Raw genomic sequence first — 24,167 nt, forward strand, 5'->3', positions numbered from 1 at the left:
CTCGCTTGGAGTGTCCAAGCCTGTAACAGTGATATCAAAGCTCAGACGATTCTTCTTCTCCGAAGGATCCGATCCTTTTCTGCAGCACATGGGTTCTTGCAATGAATCCGATAGAGACAACACTCTAACTCTTAGTCTACAGGGAGATGAAGAAAAGCAAAGTCCCAGCACGGGATTTCACGAGATTGTGACAAACACTAACTTATATGTTGGTTTCCTTCCTTTGATTTTTATTTAATTTTTGGGACTCTTTTTGAAATCACTATACCCGAACATTGCATGGCCAGTGTGAAACGATTGATGGCCGAGAGTTTCACCCGCAAGAGTCAAGGCTAGGCAGCCACAAGACGACTGGGCCGATCAACACTGAAATCTGACTAGTAAAAGGGAGGCTAGGCTCAGTTAGTCATTTGGGCCTTGGCGAGACTTCGTAAGTTGGTGGGTACTAGGAATTTAAACCAAATGGACAAAATGGACACTTGGCAGTCTGTGAGCCATTTGCACGGACACTCAGCAAGGGGAGCGCCCAAAATCGATTTCAACAAGAGAAGAGGTTGATTTAAGTTCATTGTGAGCTATTGTGTATGTGTGAGTAGAGTGTGCAGGTGATCACAACTTTAATGGAAAGGTTGGCTTCTCCTCTGTCTTATGTAGCACAACGATTCCGCTCTCGTGCACCTCTCTCCCGTTTTGAATACAGAATCGTGATGCCGAGCTCAAGGGCTATTCATCTGGCGAAATTTATGCTTGATTACCGAGGCAAGAGCCTCTTGCACAGGTATCGGATTAGCTAACTGCTAATCTAGAGCAAGTACAGTTGATTTAGAGAGATTTCTCGCAAGAAATCTCATTTAAATCAAAGAGCAAGTAGCCTACACCTGCAGGATCTCAATGGCTAACTTCATGGGTAGCGTTCGGCACGCAAAACGTAGCTCAAAACAGAGAATTATAGGTTGCTGTAATTTTTGCAGGCTTAGGGTTTTGACCCTTTTTTATGCCTAAAAGTCCAAGGAGCTTCGGGGAAGCTAGGGAACTGCTAAATAGGTGTTCTAGTGCATTTCAAAGGCTAAAACAGAGAATTCAGCGTGCTGTATTTTCTCGCCAGGTTTGTAAAAGCGCTCTAATGTGCGTAGAAAGGCACCTGCTACATGGCGATTTTGTCTCTGAAGCCTTCTATTGTCGTTATGCTGCCGAAATTTGACTAGAGTAGGAAATCTGCAGCCCAATAAAAGTGGGACAGCTTGTAGAAGATTACAGGTTTTCCTCCAAGTTCAATTGGAATAAAGAAATACCAAAAGGGGCGCCAAGCTTTGGGGCCAACAAGGTGTCATTGTCTACTTAGGAGCACTATAGCTACCAAGTTGTGGATTCCAGTCACGCTATTCGTGAAATTACTTTGTGTCATAAAGTACAGGTAAAGTTAAACACGTATAGATTGGGTGAAAGCCTAATTTTACCGCCCTTTAGTAAGGTTACAGGCCGGTTTCATGGTTCCCATCACGTTCCCCAGGCACCAGCCTGCTTGGTTCGAAGGTTTTCTAGCATACAACGGAACGTTGCCCCAGACAACGGCCTACGTTGTTCCGAGGTTTTCAAACATAGAACGAAACGCTCCCCAGGCATCGGCCTACGTCGTTCCGAGGTTCAAACAATACTAAAACAGTATTTTCACTTCTCCACCCGGGAGTAAAATCATGAATCAATGGTAGTAAAACCAAAGTCGAACATTTCAAATTGGCACCAAAACAGGTTCAAAACCGATACCATCCATTTCAAACAAATTCCAACAAGATCACCAAACAAGTTCTCAAACATTTTTCAAACTTAAAAAGCATTCTCAACATCAGTCGAGCTCAAAAAGTCGAATGACTTTCCATCCTAAAACCTGCACCAAAAATTAGGGTTAGGTTCATTCCATAAGGTCGTAGCCGAGCACAGCATGGTCCATCAGCTCTTGGACAGACAGTGTTTTCTTTGGCGGCGATGGTAGTCCCAAGATAGCAATCACACTGGACCTCCAAGGTCATCTGCTCGTGAAGAGACATCTACAAAGAGATGTGGAGGAATTTTAAGTTATAATCTGCTAGGGTTTCCATGGCAAGCATTTCAGGATATCCCACTCTGCCAGAAGTTGCACTCCAAAGGAAGATGTCAGAAACCATATAACTTTGGGCAAAGTTTTTCTTGAAAGCTTGCCAAGTCCTTGGAAGTGTGCAGCTTGGTAGCCATAGACATCAACATCTGCTTGGCACTGCTTTTGAGAAAAATAGTGACTCGAAACAAATCTTAAGTCCTCTTGCAAGTGATGTTTTTGGCTTATGCCCTGTAAGACATGAGCGGTGAAGACGGAAGCGCGCCTGATGTGCGATTTATGAAGGGTGGGAGTGGCGAATAAGTGCGGGGTCGAGGGCCGAAGATACTTCAAATAAATAAGCCCGGGGTCGGGGGCCGAAGATACTTAAAATAAAATTCCATCAGTCTTTGGTTTTCTTTGTCTCCTCTTTGGTAGGACCGGGATGCTTTCAGAGAAGCACACGACTGATGCTCTAATACCGTTGTCACAAGACGGCCACCGTGTGCCAATAGAAAAGAACAGATTGAACAACTTTAAGCACTACAAATAACAACTGAACAAAAAAAGAGAGACGACACGCGACATGGAGTGGCGGAATTCCACCCCAGAGAGTATTGGCCCCAAACCTTGGTGCCCCTTTCAGTATTTCTTTATATCGCATCAACTCAGTACAAGCCGGTACTCCAGACTCTGCACCTTCTCTAGGAGGCATGCCAAAGAATGAGCCCTTAGCACATATTTAAAGGCCTTTGGCCTATGAAAAGCAGTTTACATGAAAAGCCTTCAAACTCAAAAAGCTTCTGGTTCAAAAGCAATGCCAAAAAGCTGCCATCGTAAATCACGGAAATCCGTACAATTGCCACGTCAACAGTCAGCGCAAAACGCGGAGATCCGTACAGTCTGCCACGTCATCAGCCATCAAAAAATCTGCAGTGTTCGTACAACTGCCACGTCATCAGCTCATGCGCAAGCCTTTGTGTGTAGGTCCTGCTTTATTTTAATCCGTTATGTCACTTGGGGCCCCCTCGGACGGGGTCCCCATAAGTTGGTAGGACTTCTTCTTCTGTTACTTGTTCTTCTTAGGGTATAGGCCCCTTGGCCGGCATCTGCAAGTTGGCTCCATTCTTCAGGGCTTTGACACGTCAGCAGTTCGTGACAGCTTCTTGATCTTTCACTTTGCCCCAAGCTCGGCAAAGTTCTTTACTTTCATCAATCGTGCTTGGGTGAGTATCCATGCAATTTGGAACCAGTCCTGCTTTCATCTTGCCTTTTCTGCCATGTTCCTCAGTTGCTCTTGAACTCTCTGACCTGTCTTCATTCTGTTCTTGCTGTGCCTTTTTAGGGCACTTTGTGGAGACGTGCCCATGTTCCCCGCATCCAAAACACTTCCCCTCTTTGATGTAGTTGGCCCTCTCTCGAAGAGTGAGTCGGGGTCGTGAATCCTTGTCTTTCTTTTCTTGGGAACTCTTCCTCTTTCTACTTACATTATTAGAAGTCTGTTGGGTTCTCCGATCTCATCAGTGGGGTAAGTCAGATTGCTCGAATGTGTGGCAAAACCCCGTTTCGCATGACCCATCAATTCTTGAATAGAATTTGACTTTTGTTCCAAGCAGTAGTCTCGGATCTGTGTAGGAAGTTCGCAGCAAAACCGCTCAATCTGTTCTTTGAACGAGACCTTCTTAAATGAAGAGGCTGGTAGAAAAGAGCTCCGAAATCTATCGCAATAAGTGTCCAAAGAATCTCCCTTGGTCATTCGAAGATGATTTCAAGCAGTTCGTATATCTCGTTCATACTCCCGAGTCAGCCAAGAAGAAATTAAAAGCCTCTTAAACTTCAACCATTTAACTGGAGCTTCCTTTCTCAATAGAAGGGTGGACCACCATGTTCGAGCATTTCCCTTGAAGAAAGATGTAGCCCTCCGAATCTTGGAGTTCTCTGAGTAATGCCCTCTAGAGAAAGCTATGTCAAACTGCTGTATGAAGGCCAAAGCCCTTGGGAGCATCTCGAAATCCAGAAAAAGAGTCAAACTTAATTGATTGTCCACCTTCTTTGAATTCTCTTACTTTCTTGCTTTTATCTTCGAGGAAGTCATATTGGTTGGCTTTATGGAAATGCTTCTTCTTTGCATAAAACATGTGATCGTCGGAGTCCAAACTGTCTGAGGACGAGTCCCCTATAGGACTGTCAGAAACTGGGCGAAATTTATGCTTCTTCGCCTTTTTCTTGCCCTTTTCAAAGCTTTGCTTTTTGCTTCGCTTTTTGCCTTTTCTGTCTTCTTCGCTCAAGTCAGGAGAGCTAGGACTGTCAGAAGAAGAAGAACCTGGGTAGTCCTTCAAATCGTACATGCTTCTTCTACTTTCTCGCCGATGCAAAAGAAGATTGATGACCCAAACAACCCGGGAAGTCCATTCCTTTCTTATGCTTTTTATCGTGCTTTTTGGATTTTTTGTTTGCGTCCAAAAGTCGGCTAATCTGTGTGTAAACCACCTCTTCTAATTCTTGCTTTGTAAACATCCTTGGAGAAGGAGGTTTCTTGAGTGCCGGTTTGATGGGTGGCTTTGTGGCCTTCTGCCACCACTGGGTGTGTACTTCTGCGAGGGATTGCTGGGGCAAAATTTTGCAAATTTTGGATCCTTCGCAATTTTAATCATCTGCTTTGTTGCCTCGTCAACCAATTGTCGATGTCCCATCTCTTCAATCTCGAACTGAGTAGGCCGAGGTGGGCCGTACTCTTCCTCTGATTGCTCATAGAATCTTCTCCGTGATCTCCTCCCGCATTCGCAGATGCAGAAGAAGTCGATTGATTTCTGTTGGAATCCACAAGTGCCGCAAGTAAAGGATCGGATTTTCCGGTAGAAGAGAAATTGGCCGCGCTCTGATACCACTGTAACAAACTTGGACACATCAAGTCAAGATTCTACCTCGACATAACAGAGATCACTTCGAGACAATTTACAATCCACAATTAGGTCGACACGGCCCGGCGTAGTTCCGTGCCAAGAGGTATTGGTCCCAAAGACCCCCTTTCCATATTTCTTTTTGTATTAATCTGTGTTCAAAGTACAAGAGAGTGGGTAGGTGCTCACTCTCAGACTCTGCGTCCAAATGCTCTGAGAAGTGAGGCCTTGCCCACTTATTTGAAGGTAAGGGATGCCCAAAAGCAAAGCCCCAAAAGCACTAACTCAAAAGCAGTTAGTGTTCAAAAGCAACTTGGCGTCAAAGTCTGCAAAAAGCTGTCAGTGCAATTTCCGGCAGGCCGTACGAACAGTCAGCGCGAATTGCGGAGATCCATACAGTCAGCGCTATATGTGGGATTCTGTACGCCAGCCATTTGCTTTAAGTTCCTTGTGTCCTTAGGGGTCCCCTCGTCACTTAGCCATAAGTTAGGACAACCTGCTTGATCACTTAGAATACCTTTCCTAGTGATATGCCTTGTATCCCTCCTCTCTAGCTGCTCTGATCTTTGCACAGATGCAAGAGAATCAGGAAAAGGAGACTCTCTCAGTCTCTTCTTCTCCAAAGCATGATAGACATGATTTGCATGATGATTTGAATGATAAAGATGTGATTTCTCACAAGCATGATGAGTTGCATGAAGATGATGTGATTGTTCACAAGGATGATGTGTTTGTGGATGCTTTTTCTAGCGAAGCTAACCTCGTTGTAGATTTGATCAATCACGAAGAACCGATCTTGGCTTTCGAGTCGAGGTCCAAAGAACCCCCACAGGAGGATTCGATCATTCAGGAAGAACTGATCTTGGCTCCCGAGCCTAGGTCCAAAGAACCATCACAGGAAGTATTTTGTGTTCGCATGATTGATACGCACGCATTGTTCGAATGTTTCATTCATGATCGTTTCCTATATTTTAGTCAACGTCCTTATGTGATCCCTTTTCCTAGGCATGACATATTGTATGTTTAGCACGTTTCGCTCATGAATGAGCACGAATGTATGCGGATTTTTCATGAAAAGCTGACTTCATTTTAAGCCCTAGCGTTTTTGCATTTGCCAGCAACCTCAGCGTTTTGCAGATCTATCGCGACAGAATCAGCCCTAGGATCAGCGTTTTCATTTTTCAGCGCGTCGTCGTCGCATCGTCGCCATCAACATTGTCACCGACATAGAGTCAGAATTCAGCAAATAGAAGATTTGCAGATTTCAGCCCATAGCGTTTTTGGACAGTAGTAGAAAGATTGCAGATTTCAGCCCTTAGGTCGATTTTGTCATCACCGTCGTCATCGTCGACATAGCCTAGACTTGCATCAGTCACATGCATACCATTTGTACCAGATTGTGCAATCAATAAGTAGACCACTCTCGCCGACGAGAGTGGGGCCTTTGGAGGAGGGTTTTACGTCTTTGGTGTCATATCTCTCTTCTCTCTCTATCTCTCAGTCTCATACATTTGTATGCACAGTGTCCATTCACTTTGTTGTGATCATAGCATTCTCTCACTAAGAACGGAAGGCTCTACCTTCCATAAGAACAAAAGGAACCTTGAGCACAATTCGGAGCACTCATCTTGAGCAAAGCGCAAACAATCATTCCGCTGCACCTAACAACGGGTATGGCATTTCCTAGGGGAAAACCGTCGGGTTTCAAAAGCAGTTTAGTGAGGTGAGCGATAAGTTACCTGGAGGAGGCAACTCCAAAGGGAAGACCAAAGCAAGTCTCGCAGTACCTGGGCCTCTGAACAGAGGTACTTGGTTGTTGTCACGCCCAAATCAAGTTGGCGAAATGGGTCTCTCAAGGGATTAGTCATGGCCCTAAGAGTGTAGATAATTCTGGCCTCTCGTAGTCCAGAGGAAACTAGTGACAAAAGTGTCTACCTTTGGTTTCCGGGTGCATAGTCCTGGTCGTTCTTCTTCTATATTTTTTTGGTGTATGAGGGGAGCGGTCGGGCATGCCCTACCCGACTCCGAAAACAAAACAAAAAAGTCCTAACAAATCTAGAGAACCAAAATGAGCGCCAAGCTAGAAAGGACCCGGTGCTCAAAAACGACCGACCGTCCAACACCAAGTGAAGATGACCGTAGTGGAGGTTGAAGCTGAAAATAACGGCCAAATAGCAAAATAAATTGCGGAAGTAGATAATGGAAGTGCAAAAGATGAGCGTATCATACCCATTGGCTACTTATGAAGCCGGCGGAGAGAGGTGGAGAAGAGCTACCACCCTTTGAAGCATAACACTCCAACCAAATGAGAAAGGTTGCCTAGGTTGAGAAGAAACCGGCAACACTCCAAGTCAAAAGGAACTGACATAGGAGGTGCTAAAGGGGCAAATGAAGAGGCTAAAGGGCAGTGCTAGCGCTAAGATCTCGGCCTAGGCATTGGGAGCGGCAAGGTTAGAAGTTATCCTAGTTCGAGGTGAGCCATCACGATCTGCTTCTTTTGACGACCATGCCATCTCCAATAACATCTACCACTTTATGTCCATGTCTTCTACAATAGCTAAATGTACCATTAGGTCGATTTTCATGGGTAGTAGTTTGGGGTGTCGTTTTTATTGGCAATGGAGAGGATTCGTAAACCCCAAGTCATAGACCAAGATGAAGGTAAAAGCATCCAAGTATTCCAGCAATAAGAAGGGATCCAACTCAATTGTTAGTTAGAGGAAGATACATGAGGAGATTCAGCAACAAATGCAACAGCAGATGATGCATATGTGCACATGCAAACATGCAGGCTTTGTGGACAGGAATACAACGTTTTTTGATATGGCGATCAAGAGTTACCTTGCGACATCTCCCTGTGCTTCTGGGCCTTACGGTGCAGGTAGAGGTGCATATGGACCATATGACACTGGTGTTGGTGCTCTTTGGACCATATGGCATGGGTAGAGTGGTTCTGGGCCTTACAACACAGGGATGTTTGGTGCCGATGGAGCAGGGATGCCAAGACCCATGGGAGGGATGTATGGAGGTATGTCAAGATGCATGGATACCCTTATGGATATCCCACATGAGGGATTAGGGAGTACTAGGATGCATAAGGAGTTATGTCTCCAACCTTTGGGGCTACTTTTGCCACTGAACCTTGAAGGCGACCTTCTTTTGAGACCGAACATGTACAATTAGTTGACGGTTTGGGGGACATAGAAAGATTTCAAGGAAGGAGGCCAGAACGTAAAGTTGGATACTTTTTTAGGACTTTTGAGATGAAACGAAAGCTTTGGCACAGCTTTCTCAGGAGGCAACTTCAGGGAAGCTTCCAAAATCAGAAACGCTACCTCTTTCCGAAGGGGAATGGGCGGCAGTGGTGGCTGACTTTATTGCTTCATGGACATGCACCAGGTACTTGGGTGGGATTCAAACAGTTGTTTGCGTCAGCCTGCCCTATGGTTGGCACCTGCTTATGAGGCACATACTCTCACAGTTTGGAAGCGCCCAGGGATGAAGAAGACCGACGCTCTTTTATTGTACAACCAGAGGTTTTGGAGTTCTTTTCTTCCCCTCGCTTCATTTTAGATGGTCTCTCTCGAGATGGAGCTATACTGTTGCGGTCTGCTTCTGGAGTCGGAAAGGTATTGCTTGAAGTAGAAGGTCGCGAGCATACAAGGGATGATGGCCCATGCACAGGACGGCTATGCTTTGCTCATGGGATCATTGGCTTTTGTAGATGAGGAGTAAGGAGAAGCCGTTGGATAGAGTTGAGGAAGTGTAGGAAGAAGGTGAAGAAGTTCCTTGTTTGACATCAGAAGAGAAGGCAGAGTGGGATCAGTAAGTGGTGAAAGTGCTACACTTGTAGAGAGACCAATCATATTGCAGCGAAGTGCTTGATAAAGGAAGAAAGTCCAGTGGACAAGGTGGAGACAGCGAAGGCAGTAGAGGAGAGACAAGAAGAGAAGGGTTAGACTAAAGGAGGATTGATCTCAGATTTTAAGGGGATACCACAGGATAAAGAGGACGAGAGTACTGAGCTCTTCCAAGCGTAGGGCAAAGTACGAGATCAAGAGGCTCTGATTTTCTTTGACAACAGGGCCAAGGCTTCATCAGAAACGGGACAGAGGCTAACTTCATTTCATCAGTGATAATAATGTATGTGTTTGTGGGCGTTTGCATGCTCCTTTATATAATATATACATCTGAGGCTTACATGGCAGAAACCTTAGTAAAAGTCTGTGTCATGATGATGGCATATAAAAACCCCTTTTATGCTGTGGTTCTAAAGTTGTGTCTAGCTGATAAGGAAAGAGACAACAGCTTGCAATGCAAAGCAAGGCAATCATTGGTTGCTGCAGCTTGTGAAGGGGTAGCAAAAATTTTCTCTCTTAACAAAAGCCTCAGGCAGGCCAGCAAGTAGTGTCTCTGGAGAATTGAAAGATATCAATATGGAGAGCTGTCTCTGAGCTGCTTTGCTTTAAGGTTTCTTTCCTTTGTTTGGTTCTGCGTTTCTAAAGAAATGCCTGTTATGAATGAATAAGGCCCATGTCCCAGCTGTTTACAATTTTGCAGGGTTTGCGAAGGTCCTTACTCTTTGAAAATCGTGGGTTTGAGAACCTGGTGGTGTCCAGTCCAGTCACGGATGGAGACAAGCCCTTCATATCAGTCGCTTACAGCACAGTTCTTTCTCCAATAACATTAGATAAGGGAGAGTCTTGGAGAGGTGCGCAGATTCTGCTTCCAGATGTGAATTAAGGAAGCTGTGAGCTTCGATACAATGCTGTAGAATGAGTTTGATGATCGGCTGGTTATCCAAACTAGCCTGACTTCAGGGGCCCTCACCAAGCCGAGTTTCACTTTACAAGGTGGCTTCACTGGTTTTGGTCGACTTTTTCTTTGCTTTTTGATATAGTTTCTAACATTGTCATGTTGATGCAGGTTTCTTCACATGTATAGTGTCGTATCGATCCAGATTTAAGGCTGTGATACCATGACGACGCCCCATTATCATGCACCTGCCGCATTTTCATAAAAAAAGCAGCCCTTTCTCTCAGCAGTCCTATGAGCACTTAATATCAGTCTACTCTTGTAAGTAATCAAAGTGAGAGTATGCGGGAAAAGAGCTGATTGTAGAGAAACCGATGAGAATTTCTCTTATCTCAACAATGCACCTTGTTGTTTGTGCAATCAATCAATCAATCTCTCTCTCTCTCTCTCTCTCTCTCTCTCTCTCTCTCTCCCCCCCATCGCCTACAGTACTTGTGCAAGCCCTGCATCTTATTGGTTTACAATAGATGGCTTCTAAGTTTCATATCTGCTACATTGAAGGACAAAATACGTTAATGTCTTCCAAAGTTCTCGGCCTAATAGCGCTACTGGCACATGCCAATAAACCATTCAGCTCAGCTATGGAAAATGTACCTTGCAGTGCCAATTCGTTTCAAAGAATTACAGCTTTGTGTCACAACTATGCTTACTTTTGTGAGAGCAATCAGCTAAGGGAGCGTGCTTGCTTCGAGTGGTGAATGCAAGGCTCAAGCGCTCTGATAAATTTGTGTGTGTGTGTGTGTGTGTGTACATTTCTCCTCTTGGCCCTTAAAGAAATTGTACCTAAAGGAGTGCGGATGGTGAAAAACTGGCTTGAATGTGTGTGTGTGTGTGTGTGTGTGAGAGAGAGAGAGACTTTCCTTGTACATCTTTTTGGTGGGTTTTCCTCTCTTTGTGGTTTCCCACAGAAAGTTAAATCAAATTGATTTACAAAAAAGTGTGTGTGTGTGTGTGTGTGTGTGTGAGAGAGAGAGAGAGAGAGAGAGAGAGAGAGAGAGACTGACACATGTATTGCCATGAGCACTTACTAAAGATTACCATAGTTTGATTCGCCATAGGTGTCCAGTTTGGATGCAAATAATGGGATCTTCACGCACATGGAAACACTTCCTACCTCTTTGGTTGTTCATTTAGGATAAGTGATATGTCCCCCCAACTTGGGCACTAATTCCAATAGATTTTGTGTGCTTTGGGATGCAAATAAGTCCACATCTACAAGAATCACGGTCAATTCTAGTGATCCAGTGGTAGGAAGAGACTCACGGTCAATTCTAGTGATCCAGTGGTAGGAAGAGACTCCTTGAATCATTAAATTATCCTCCAATTACTAAACAAGGAAACTCTTTTGAGCAAGATTGGCACTCTCTCTTGTAGATGACAAGGATAGTTCCATGACATCCAAGGTAAAGCTCAGACGGTGATTCATACATATGTAAATTGTCTTTCAAAGAAAGTGTAGAGGGCATCGTCATTCTTACATTGCTTGGAAGAGAGCTCGTCATCTAAAGAATTTCAAGGATGGAGGAAGGCAAATACCCTTTTTCTCCCATGATAGGACCTTTGGTGACATTGGCAAGGTCCTCAATTTTATGCCACTTTAATTATGCTTTTGAAGATGAAGACTTTTGAGAGACCATAAAGCTTCAATGTGTCTCTGCGTGCCTCCAAAAGTTGTATCATCAATGGCTAGCCTTCGGTCTAAAGAAGCTTCAAAAACATGGAAAACGAGAACCCAGCATGCAAAGTTCCCGCATTAGTGTGGTAATGTCCTCATCCACCTTGAGAGAGATGCTTCCCAATTGAGTCATCAAACTCTAAATATAATTAGTATGAGATGCTAGAGGAATTTGATGCTCTTTCAAGCTTGGAGAACTCAATTCTAGTCTTATATAGAAGAGTCATAAATATAGTTTCTTTTGGAGGGGTAGCCCTCAATTGGTGTTAGGTCCTCTCTCTCTCTCTCTCTCTCTCACACACACACACACACACACACACACACACACACACACACACACAAATTTTGACTCATGAACCATCAAATAAATAAATGATAAGTTATTGAATACTAAAGAAAATGTGAATGAAGTAAACACGCTAGAAACAAAAATTGAATCTAGGAAAATTAAATTTTTGAATGACATGTGGCTCTATCAAAATGGTTTCACTGTTGCTCTTAAACAAAGTTAAAGCATAAATAAACTTGACATTTGATTCTCTTTTTCTCCCACAATTGAGATCGTCAAGTTGACTTGCTTGTAGTATTTTAAAGTAATTAATTTCTTGGATTTTAAGCACTGTACATTTCAAAATTTGTTACCTTTTCTATTTTCAAGTTAATGATAAGAAAATTTTATTTTAGTAAGAGTTTATTTTTTTCTAAGTTTCCATGCTACGTTATTTTGCATTTTTTGAGATATGTTTCTTTTTTTGGTTTGATAAACTACCATTCCAAGCTAATTCAACCACATGATTCCTATGACTATGAATGTAAATTGTAGTTATCTTCGATACTATGAATTGTGGCTTTTTTAGTCATCTTAGTGCTTCTAATTGTTCATTGTACACCATGCAATTTATAAGTTACTATTCTAGAATCAAAGCATCCATGAAAGATTCAATCTGATCTCCCCTTTATATCAGATAAGAATCAAAATTGAAAATTGGTATTTTTATACGATACTTTTTAGGACTTGTAATTATTTAAAATGGGTGAATAGATATATTTATTAATTAAATTTTGAAGATAGAATATACCTTAAAAGTTATCTTTGGGTAAGCCTTAAATTATCAAGCTATGACTTCATTGTAATCTTTCTGAAAGAGGAAGACTCTATAAGATATAGTTGTTTTTCATCATGTAGAGCTTTAATATCAGGGTATCATTTCCACAAATTTGTACTAAATCAAGTGGGTTAATGGGAAAGGATTGTATCTATTTTATTTGTGTATGTATCAAATTGGGTAAGGTTTCTTGAAAGAGTGCACCATCGTGTAAATTAAGCATGATTCAAAGGTATTAATAATCTCTTGAACATATGTGATATAGGCTAATTTAAGGAGTGATTTTTATGTTGAGAGAATTTACAAGGTAGCCTTCATACCTAATGCTTAATTAAACTAGGCCATCTCCATTGTCTCCTTTGTCTCAACCCTTTCCTAGATCCCTTGGTGAATCAAAGTCACCTTAAAAGCATACTTACATTTGGTATGTCTACACCTAGCTCTAATGTGGCTATGACGTCATCTCCGGAGGTTCATCATTCAATACCCCCTATATAATGTGCGTTCATGGGGTATTAAAATAATCTCTCTTTTAATATGTTTGAATGAATAAAATGATTTTTTATTTTAGATTTTTTTTTCAAAATTGAATAAAAACCCATTATTTTAATGTATCTCTGTTAAATTACCTGAATTTTTTACATTTCAAAGCCCCTCCTTTCAAACTCACATTATACATTAACATGATTACATAAAACCTCCCCTCCAGGACGTTATTTTCTTTGTTGAAGAAAATATTTATGGATAGCTATCAAGTACTTTCTTGGATAGAAGCTTTGTATGGTCTTGCGGTTTCACTTAACAATAGGTTCTCTATAGACATTATGTATATATGCTAATCTTGGTAACACAACATATACTTTGACACATGTAAAAAAGAGAGTGCGTTTGTGAATTCTACCAAAAACTTTCAAGCCAACATTATGATATTCTACTCCCATATACAATTCATTCACATGACTATTTGGGTTAATGTCCAAAGTTATTATTATTAAAATAGTTTGTATGGAACATCACCAAATTATCTTCTCTAATACTATAGGAGTATGACCATATCTAAGAGAAAATTTTGGTCTTTCATGGTCTTGAATGTCTTTGATGCACAAGAGTATTCGTATCATTGGATACTAAATTTTTGTATGATAATGCCCACATATGCTTTAGTCCCGTATGATCATATCCAAGAGAAAATTTTGGTCTTGAATGTCTTTGATGCACAAGAGTATTCGTATCATTCGATACTAAATTTTTGTATGATAATGTCCACATATGCTTTAGTCCTTAGGGATTGGCGATACTATTGGTGCGAAGGAGGTTGCTCACTCTCTCTTGTAACGTCATGACTCCACATTGATGATTGTTGAGTTGAGTGCAAGCATGGTGACAGCAGGGCATCATCTTCTTCTTTAACTTGAAGCAAATGTCATGTCTATGCAATTTGCCTTCAAGTAAGATAAGGAAGCGAGCACCATGGACACCCTTTCCAAGTTCACGTGTATGGGTGTGCATGCGAGAGGGAAGCCATGGGATCAGCTTCCCTCTATTGGGATGTAAAACAAGCTCCCTTTTTGGACCTATTGCTAGAGTGCATGGACCTTACCAAGTTTTTATAGAATTTGAAAAACCTAACTAAATTTTGCAGATACTAGGGTGAGAAAGTCTTAAGAGTAGGTTGATAATTAGGATTCTATCTGGGACGGGAACAAGAGTGGCACTAGCGAAGCAGGAGAGGTCGTGCATGGGAACCGACGCAAATTCGGAGGTGGAAACTGTGGCTTTAGTTTGAGAAGAGTGGGAGTAGGGATTGAGCGTATAATTAATTAATGAACGCTCGGGTAGACCCAGTATGTTCTTGCAATACATGATACATCATTGTAGTTTCCTTACCTAGATTACTGAATTGGCTCAAGACTCAAGTGGACAACCTTGACACTAAGTGGGACCGTGCATTTATTAGGGGGGGTTAAGGGATCGACAAGCGGAAAGTGAAGGACGACCTCGAGGCACACTAAACCTGGCGAGCGCAAAAATCAAGGCGGCATGGAAACTCCACTACCCTCTCACGACCCAAATTTGAACCATGACCTCGCGCATCGGGTTTTGTGTCACAAGGCTGACCAACTCACCCGCGTGCACGTTGTGTAACCCCTCACGTTTTTATGAGGTTATATTGTGAGTTAACGCAGGCTACCCAGGTTTTTGAGGTTTAATTCGTGTCCGAGTTTAGATTTTAAATAGTTTGTGTGGTTGCAATCACCTTGGCTTTCGTGCGTGAACTTCCCCATTGTGGATCCCTTTACCGCTCCTTAATAAATGTGGGTGTTACTTAGTGGTGACGGCATGACAATAAACATGCTAGCTTGAATGTACTCTTTGATTTTTGTGCAAATTAATCATTTATGCACAATAGCTTTCATAACTGCATTTAATGTAATGTAATTTGGAGAGTGTTTGAATATAACCACAAACCCACTTAGGGGTGAGGTTGTTTCCTAAAACTTGTAAAGATATCCTCACATAATTATTAATTTGTGTTATGTTCTATACCAAAATAAAAAACTTACACTAATATATAATTAATTTGTGGATTTAAGTTTTCACAAATTTGAAATGTTGTAAACACACTAAAAATAGTAAATACATGTGAATGAATATAGTAAAAATAATAAATACATTAGAATAAAATTCCCAAGCAAAGATTTTCTCATGGCCAAGGTCTAATGTATGTGATTTGATAGATTTAGTTGGTAGGGTGCCTCATGTGCTTGGGCAATTAAACTCAGAGTATTAACCTATTTAATGCCGTTAAATTTAGAGTTGTCAAACTCAGAGTATTAACCTATTTAATGCCGTTAAATTTTTTTGCATGCTTTATGCTTGTGCATGGTTGAAAAACTAATTGTCCACCAACTAGCATAAAAAAGCATTGATCTTGACATCCTCATTGTATAATGCCTCGATGCAGTGTTCGGGAAAAATGTGTCTCAGCTTAATATCGTGCCGTTTTCAATTTCAATAATGCCGGTTGATGGCAAGGGGAAAAGGAAAAATTCTGGCCCAAAATAGAGAAAAATAGTGTAAAACCCCAAAAAATACCACTAATTTTCTAAAACTTCATCTTGGCAAACTCAAGGAAAGGAAATTTGTATGTTTGGAAAAATGATTTTTCCCGAAATCATTTTTCCCGAACACTGCTTCAATATGGATTGAATGCTGCAACTTACACATTCAACATTGCACATGATGCTTCTGACTACAATCAAACATGAAAATGCCTCTGTACAAAGAGGCAAAGGCATCTAGTAAAACATTGTAGTCTTGTCTCTAATGTAGATTGAACTCTGCAACTTGGCACCCTCATTGTACACGTTGTACATGATGCCTTGACTCCAATTAAACTCAGTTTAGCTTCACATAAGCCTTTTCTGTTTGTGGACTAGAAGCTAAAAAAATGTTATATCAGTGCTTCCTAATAAATTTGAGAACTTCCTAGTAGTATTTTGTGAGCGATCAATTAAAAAGTTTCAACTACAACTAGATAAATTAGTGAGCTTCAATTACATCCATGATGGCCAGTAAATGTCTAGGCGATGGCACTAGAGATTTGGGGCGTGTGACCCTCACAAGAAGTTTTGGACAAATTCTCGCAATAATTCCTACAATGTGACTTACCTCAACATCATGAGCTTCGGTGAGGGATCGAGGCACTGCATACCTAGCTTAATACGATTGGGGACAGGGGACCGTTGGCCCTGTTTGGGGGGGGGGGGGGGGGGGGGGGTCCCCGACCTCCCTACCCCCAATCGTACCTAGCTAGGTATGCAGTGCCTCTCGAGCCGAAGCTCATGACGTTGTGCATTGTATGAAAAACATTGTAAAAGACTCCGTTTTCCTACATATGAAAATTTATGAATCTTCTTGTGCCTTGGTTTGGGAAGGTTGTCATACATCATTTAACTAATCATTGTCCCCTAATACCCTAATTGGTCATACCCACAGCTAGGAAACAACTGAAGTAGGAGAGTTGTTCTTCCGTAATTATATCACAAGAAGATTTAAATATTTTCTCATGTAGGAAAACGGTCTTTCTCACTGTTTTTCATACAATGCATAACATCACGAGCTTTTGCTCAAGAGGCACCGCATACATACCCTCGTCACTATATGGCACGGTTCTAGGCCAGAGGGGATCTAGGGCCCAAGTTTGAGGACGTGAGGTGGCTTTAATCTCGGCCGTCGGATCACGCAGTGAACTGGGGGTGAACTAGGGGTGAACTCGGGGCAAAAATGGTGCCCCAAGTTCACTCCTAGTTCACCCCCGCCTAGTTCACCTGCCTCGCGGGGCGTGGGTCGAACCTCGAACGTCTCGGTTGTCACACAAATGCTCTATCACCACGCTAGCGCGCGTCGATGTCCATGTTGGCATGACACATGATCACACCCTAGTTTAAGCACCCCTAGTTCACCCACCCCTAGCTTATCCGCCCCTAGTTCACCCTCAGTTCACCCCTAGTTCACGCATCTCCATTTCACCCCTAGTTCACTTTATGATCCGACGGCGGAGATTAAAGCTTCCTCGCGCTTTCAAATTTGAGCCCTAGATCCCCTCTGGCCCCCCTCTGGCCTAGAACCGTGCCATATAGTGACGAGGACCGCATACCTAGTTAGGTACGAGTGGGGGTAGGGGACCACCGGCCCTACACTGGACCGGTGGTCCCTTGCCCCAATCATACCTAGCTAAGTATCCGGCGCCTCCCTCACACCTTCAGCCTCAGAGAAGCTCATGATGTTGAGATAAATCACAATGTGGGAAATTGTCCAAAACTTCTTGTAATATATACGTCGGGGTTTGAATGCTTTAATTGTCCTATTTTGATCTTTCGCATGAACCGTTTTTTCAAACAAGTTCTGTGTGTGTGTGTGTGTGTGTGTGTGTGTGTGTGTGTGTGTGTGTGTGTGTGTGTGTGGGGTTGGATGAATAGAGAATGCTATGCTATATTTTATATGTGCAGGATACGGAAGTTGAAGGAGGAGGTGGAGTCGCTGTTCATGGAAATCATAGAGGGTCGCCGGGCAGCAGCACTGCAAGCCATGGCAGGACATATTGATGATGAGGATGGGCAACAGAAGAATGATTATTATGGGCAGGACCTGTTAGGGCTGATGCTGGCAGAGATGGAAGCGGCCAAGCTAGAAGCTGCGCCTCCACTGTGCGGCCAGCGTCGTCGGCGTCAGCAGCTGGGCCGGATGTATACCTCTCGGCAGCTAATGGACGAATGCAAGACTTTCTTCTTCACCGGCCACGAGACGACGTGGCTGTTGCTGACATGGACGTTCATGCTCCTGGCCTCCAACCCCACTTGGCAGCATCGTGCCCGCCAGGAGGCTCTGCTCTTCCTACACGAGCATGGCGACATGCCCGACTTCGACATGCTTAGCAGGCTTAAAGTGGTAAGCACTGTCACACACACACACACACACACACACACACACACACACACACACACACACACACACACACACACACACACACACACACACAGAGAGAGAGAGAGAGAGAGAGAGAGAGAGAGAGAGAGAGAGAGAGAGAGAGAGAGAGAGAGAGAGAGAGAGAGAGAGAGAGAGAGAGTCTACTTAGCTTTCAAGAATAAAGTTTTCCTTTGGAGGATTTGGACAGGGGGCCTCCCTCTTGGAGAGCACTTAGCAAGGAAGAGGATGTCTGCAACTAGAAACAACTAAACACCTGTTTCGGAATTGCCCTGTACTGCATGCCTTGCCTGGTGGGGATGTTTATATGATATATATATCTTTTATTGGAAGATTAAAGTTACAAAGTTCATGCTTTTATTTGGTGCAATCCAAACTTCATCCCTGGCTTGGACTTGTATATGTATTGGTTTTCTCAGAGTATGGATGCTTTCTTTTTTGTGGATTTCCAGAAACTCTGCTTTGTTTGATGGGCACAACTTTTGCAGTCTCGCTTTGCCTAGGAAGCTCATCAGGGATAAGTTGTTTGAAGACAGCCTAGACCCCGAGAGAGAGAGAGAGAGAGAGAGAGAGAGAGAGAGAGAGAGAGAGAGAGAGAGAGATGTACCCATTAAAGCAAGGTATGAAACATCTAACATGCTTGACGTTAAATCCTGGAAACTTGTCTGCTCTAAGTTGGTATAGAATGACATAATTAGGTACACTGGGAATTCTCTAGGGATTGAAAGTTTTCTTTGACAAAAGATATTCATAAAACCCCTCTACACACTATGAAATAAAGGACCCCTTTTATTCCATAAACCTGTACTTAAAATAAATAAAAAAATCACTTTTACACGTTCCCTCTTGTATATACAATTTTTTAACACTTTGAAATATAAAAACCCCTCCAACCAAACTCACGTGCCACACTTATATATTTTAAGGTGAACCCTTGGCCTTCTGACCATAAGGTTGTAAATATGGCCAAGGGTTCTATTTTACTATATATTGTAAAATGAAAAGAGAAACTTGATGAATTGTGGGTCTTTTAAGGAGATCATCAGCTATATTAGAAAACTACTTAAGACTTGGGGCAAAAGCATCAAGACAACGATGCCTGCCTGACTCTATTGTTCTTTGGAACTATTTTTGAAAGCTCGAAAACAAAAGTAGTGGACGTCATAGATATTTGATATTGTATATATAACAGTAAATACATAGAGAGTTCTTCTCATGTACTAGTACATGGCTGTGGTCCTATAAGTTATGACCTAATGTGTTTCTAAAATAGTCTTGTGTTTCATCGAGCTAATTGAGTATAAACATAACTTGGGATGTAAGTTGGAGGACATATCTACTTTGTTTGAAGCAGGTGAGTGTTATCAGGTTCAAGAAAGAGTATCTCAAAGCTTCTCAAAGTTTTTAATAGAGGTCAAGAAAGTTTCTAACATAGTGTATTTTTATGTGCAGTTAGGTATGATTCTATTGGAGTCCCTACGACTTTACACGCCTGCCACACTTCTTGCAAGAGAGGCTTTCTCAAGTATAAAGGTTGGAGATCTTGAAATTTCAAAGGGGTTATTGGTGTGGGTACCTGTGCTTGCAATCCACCATGACAAGACCATATGGGGAGAAGATGCTGATGAGTTCAAGCCGGAGCGTTTTTCAGAGGGAGTAGCGAAAGCTTGCAAAAATCCAATGGCCTTAATGCCCTTCTCTTTTGGACCTCGAAATTGTGTTGGACAAAACTTTGCAATGATGGAGGCTAAGATTGTTCTTTGCATGCTCCTTTCACAATTCACATTTCATCTCTCTCCTTCGTATAGACATGCTCCTATTTGTATCCTCACCTTGCAACCTAAGCATGTCGTGCCTATCATTCTTCGACATTTTAGACCATGATAACATTAAATCTTGTCAAAACTATTAATTGTTGAACATGACTTGAGAGGCATCAATCTATACACTAAAGCTATACATCCTTAGAGAAAGCAATTTGTAGCTAGTGGCCATACTTTGTACAAATACAATGGACATGCAATTATACAATTTTCACTTATTGAGCATGACCGTGTGAAAGCACCAAGGGCCTTTGAAAGGGAACAATCTGATCTAGCACTAATTGATATAAATGATTGAGCACACTACAAGAGATCACTTAAATTAATTTCAGATTTTTGACGTGTAAACAGTGCACACCGATGTGCGAGTCGATGTCTATACCGGTGCGTATACCGACACTTGTACCGATACACATACTGACATCTACATAGATGAATCCTGCAAAAATAGAACCGCAAGTTTCTCTTGCGTATTTTGCGCCTTTCTTCTCTTCCTCTCTTACCCTCCTCCTCCTCACTTTTTGCAGATCTGCTGCCTCACGATTTGTTGGAGTTGAGATTTTCACCTTTATGCTGCTCCCCATCAACAAGGTAAGCTTCTTTTCAAGTTTCCTTGTGGATTTGTTTACTTTTGTGTTTTGTGTAACATAGTGTGTGTGTGTGTGTGTGTGTGTGTGTTTGCAGGTTTGAGAACATTTTGCCAATTGTTTCTTGCTCAAATTATAGGCCGCATGTGAGTGCTTTAACATTCTTTTTTGTTGCATACACAAATACACACACACACATTGACATAAAAATACACGCAAGTAAATAAAAATGCACATTAAGCAGTATAAACACACTATATATGACGCATACACATTTTTTAATTCAAATTTTTTGGTTATTTTGTAAATAATATTAATTAAAAATCATCATCAACTAAAAAAGATAACGATATTTTATCATTAAAAGAAAGATTTATTTTGATTTATGTTATTTTATAATTATTTTTATTATTTTTGTATAAATAAATTTAGAAATTAAAAAATTATATTACTATTTTTGTAATTGAGACTTATCGTAGGCTATTCGATTAATTAGGTTTAGTCCTTTAACACTAACCGTTTAAGTAATAAGTGGTTTCATCGCTTAGGATTGGTTCGCATTTAGATCGATGAAGGTTAGACGTTGCTTAATTAGAGCGCTTAGTTGCTTATGTACTAAATTGTTTAGCCGGACCCGCTTAGTCCTACACACGGCTCGTCTAGTTTTGTTATTTGGTCACTTAGCGATTTAGGGCTAGTCGTGTAAGTTTAATTGGTATTCAAACAATTTACTAGGGCTCGCCGCTTAAAGGTAACCGCTTAGGTCTTTAATCGCTTACCGCTCAGGACGGACTTCTTCGTATTTAGATCGTTGAAGGTTATACGCTTAGGGCTAACCGCTTAGTGTTAGCAGCAAAAGGACTTCAACAAACGAAGTAAAATAACGCAATTGGACTACAATAGCGCACATAGATTTAAAAAACGCAAATAGATTTCAATAACAAACTTATGTCAAACCCTAATATATAGGCATTGACAAATCAAAAACCAGATTATTACCCGGTGGTCTTGATCTTTGAGCACCTCTAGACTTGCTACAAACGAAGGCGTGGAAGGCCCTGCAATATAGCAAGAAAACAACATAATGCAAGCCATAATTGATAAAACTCTATACCTGACGAATAACCTATGCTCACTAATTGTTGCTATATACGAACAATGAGGGAAAGAGAGCAAGAGGGTGCGTACAACACACCTCCTAGAGTGGAGTGCCACACCAATATGGCGAGAGATAAGAGATGAAGAATAACGCAGATACTGAGTGCAATCTCCCCCGGTGCAAGAGTGACCATTTCTCTCTTGCATGTATTTACTTAATAGACTTCTTGAATGGTCAAAGTGAGTACAAACTGGCCGACCGGTCATAAATGGCCAAAGCTTATAAAAGAGCACTTGAATAATAGAATGTACATAAAATATATATCCGTTTACATAGGCATAGATTGTTAAAGTCTTTTCCACATGTCAGCTACAATAAGTAGTAAAATATCAATTCCATTACATACCTCTTTGTTGGGAAGCACTATCCTCCAGTTGCAAAGATAAGAATTTGCAAACTATATTGGTCAAAGATAGTGATTAGTATTTTGTGTTAGAAACATCTCATAATAAAAATAAATAAATTATTAAACCAAACAACGTTATTTATGCATGTCGTCATCTATATAGTACCTATTCTAGTGTCCCATACCACTAGAATATGCAGTATATTGTGAGGTCCCCACCCCGCCGTCTCAAACGGCGGATCTGATGGTAAACCTGGTGGCCACTAGATCTATAGTGGAAGCAAACAAAGTGGTTCAGGGTTCATCTAGCGGACAATCTCTCATCACAAAGTGAGTTGAGTTCGAGCCTACTATCAACGCGATCAGGACTAGTTCAACATTGGAAATAGAACATGCCGAGCTAAATTTTTCCTAGCAGACATTCTTTCCTATTTCAAACAGTATATCCATCAACCGTTCTTTCCTACTTAGACTTTAATATACAATTGAATTAAAATGCCGAGGTTTTCGTCGGATTTGTCCTACATGTTAGGGATATGCTCTTTCCTAACTTATCATATGCAATGTTAAATTAAACAACTTGAATGAAAATGTGACCTACCTCCCACTTCCTCGTCAATGGCCCGTGAGATGGCCGGTACTTGGTCGTCCATGGGAGCTTTTCCTTTACCATTCACGTTGCTTCTTCCCGCCTCGCGGTCGTGGGTACCACCGAAGCGAGTTCTCTTAACCGGGGTCATTTTATACTCACTAATTAATTGACAACTTGGAGAAAAGAACTAATGTCCGAGAGTACCATAACAATCAAGATGACAGATTAGAATCACTGAACAATCACTCTTGTACGAGGGGTTATATTTTCTTTAAGACATAGCAATTTTAGGGATAACACCTTACTTGTTCTATGGGAACTGGCTCTAAAATTTAAATACTTAGCTTAGGTTATTAAGAATTTTAGATTTTTACTAATTATATTACTAGAGAGGTGAATTAGACATGCTTAATCACCTTGCTAAAGTAAGTAGAGAAATGTAAAATCATCATATGCATAGGTGAGAGAATATTCCCTTCCTAGTGGATTAATGACGGATCAATATTCCTTAATTACATCCTAATCTATGATAGAATGAAATTGACCAAATCCACATCATTACTGGCTTGACAATTAATTACTATGCTGACTAGCGGGAGATTTCTTCTTACTAATCATGCATTTATCTATGATTAGGAGAGATTGATGGCTTGCATAATTAACTATTGGATGATGATTATGTAATAGAATAATGATATGGAGAATTAGAGAGCAGCTATTAAGAAATATAGCTATGATTAAGCATCATAGTTGAGGAATCAAGAGAATGATGGAGAGATTTGAAGCAAAACATAAATTAAATCGATATTATCGTGATTAGGGGTTGAAAAATCTACTCGAATTTCTTATCCAATGGAGTTCTCAAGATGAAAATTGGGTAGCACTTCCCTCCTTTGCTTCTTCTCCAAAAACTATGTGTGCCGACAGCATCTCCCTAAGGTGTGTGTACAAGTGTGTGTGTGTGTGTGAGCACACTCTTAATAGGCCTCTCCATGCTGAAAATCGACCTGGCTTGCTATTTGCATCTGAGAGCTACTCCACTTATGCATGGCAAGTCCAGTTACATGCCTACCAAGTTTCCAGTTAGCTAGTGTAACTGACTCTCACACTCACTCTCAAGCATGGAAACTCTCCCACAACTCCCAAAAGAAGAGAGGGCGCCCCCTAGCTACTAAAGCAAGCTCTGAGTGGCCTGGGACCTGTTCCCACACAGCCTCGACCCCCGGTGCCTCCACGCACAGCCTTAGGAAATTTTGGTTTTAGGCTAAAACGGGCCATACGAGTCGGATTTTAATGTCGTAAATTGCTATACTAAGTTCTAACTAAGGTGTATCTATCCGAATACCTATCATATTTAGCAACCCTCGAGGTCCGAAAATGTATTTTTTTCAAATTCGGGGTACGGGTGTAGTTTTTCGAGACGGTCAAAACTAAACGGATCGGGTGACCAAAAACTTACTATTTTTGAAAAATTTTCACAAAAATTATTTCAATTCACATTTTGAAGCTTTAGAACATTCTAAACATCATGGCACTGTCAGAATTTGAAAAACTATCAAAAATAGTAACTTTTTTCATTATGTTCATTCCATGGTACAATGGTGCT

The 24,167-nt window shown here is 41.5% G+C and overlaps 1 protein-coding gene and 1 pseudogene across 2 annotated transcripts in view; both read left to right on the top strand.

The window, feature by feature from the left end:
- Positions 1-10,146, top strand: part of LOC147464041 (protein NDH-DEPENDENT CYCLIC ELECTRON FLOW 5-like) — a 37,834-nt pseudogene extending 27,688 nt beyond the window's left edge. The window contains exons 3-5 of the transcript XR_015185569.1: positions 9,532-9,682; positions 9,792-9,824; positions 9,898-10,146. The product of XR_015185569.1 is annotated as a protein NDH-DEPENDENT CYCLIC ELECTRON FLOW 5-like (transcript). The remainder of the gene's footprint in view (positions 1-9,531; positions 9,683-9,791; positions 9,825-9,897) is intronic.
- A 6,011-nt stretch (positions 10,147-16,157) lies between these two features.
- LOC147464042 (cytokinin hydroxylase-like) lies at positions 16,158-19,938 on the top strand. Its single transcript, XM_086492519.1, has 3 exons — positions 16,158-16,180; positions 17,580-18,018; positions 19,507-19,938. Exons 1-3 carry the CDS (start codon positions 16,158-16,160, stop codon positions 19,936-19,938), a joined length of 894 nt encoding a protein of 297 aa, XP_086348645.1.
- The last annotated feature ends 4,229 nt before the right edge of the window (positions 19,939-24,167 follow it).

Source organism: Adiantum capillus-veneris, chromosome 2 (assembly GCF_014529385.1).
Source record: "Adiantum capillus-veneris isolate H3 chromosome 2, ASM1452938v2, whole genome shotgun sequence".
Lineage (NCBI taxonomy): Eukaryota > Viridiplantae > Streptophyta > Polypodiopsida > Polypodiales > Pteridaceae > Adiantum > Adiantum capillus-veneris.

Coding starts and splice junctions, on each gene's coding strand:
- LOC147464042 (XM_086492519.1), top strand. CDS start 16,158: ATGGCACTAGAGATTTGGGGCGT. Junction 16,181..17,579: donor GCACTAGAGATTTGGGGCGT/GTGACCCTCACA, acceptor TTATATGTGCAG/GATACGGAAGTTGAAGGAGG. Junction 18,019..19,506: donor TGCTTAGCAGGCTTAAAGTG/GTAAGCACTGTC, acceptor TTTTATGTGCAG/TTAGGTATGATTCTATTGGA.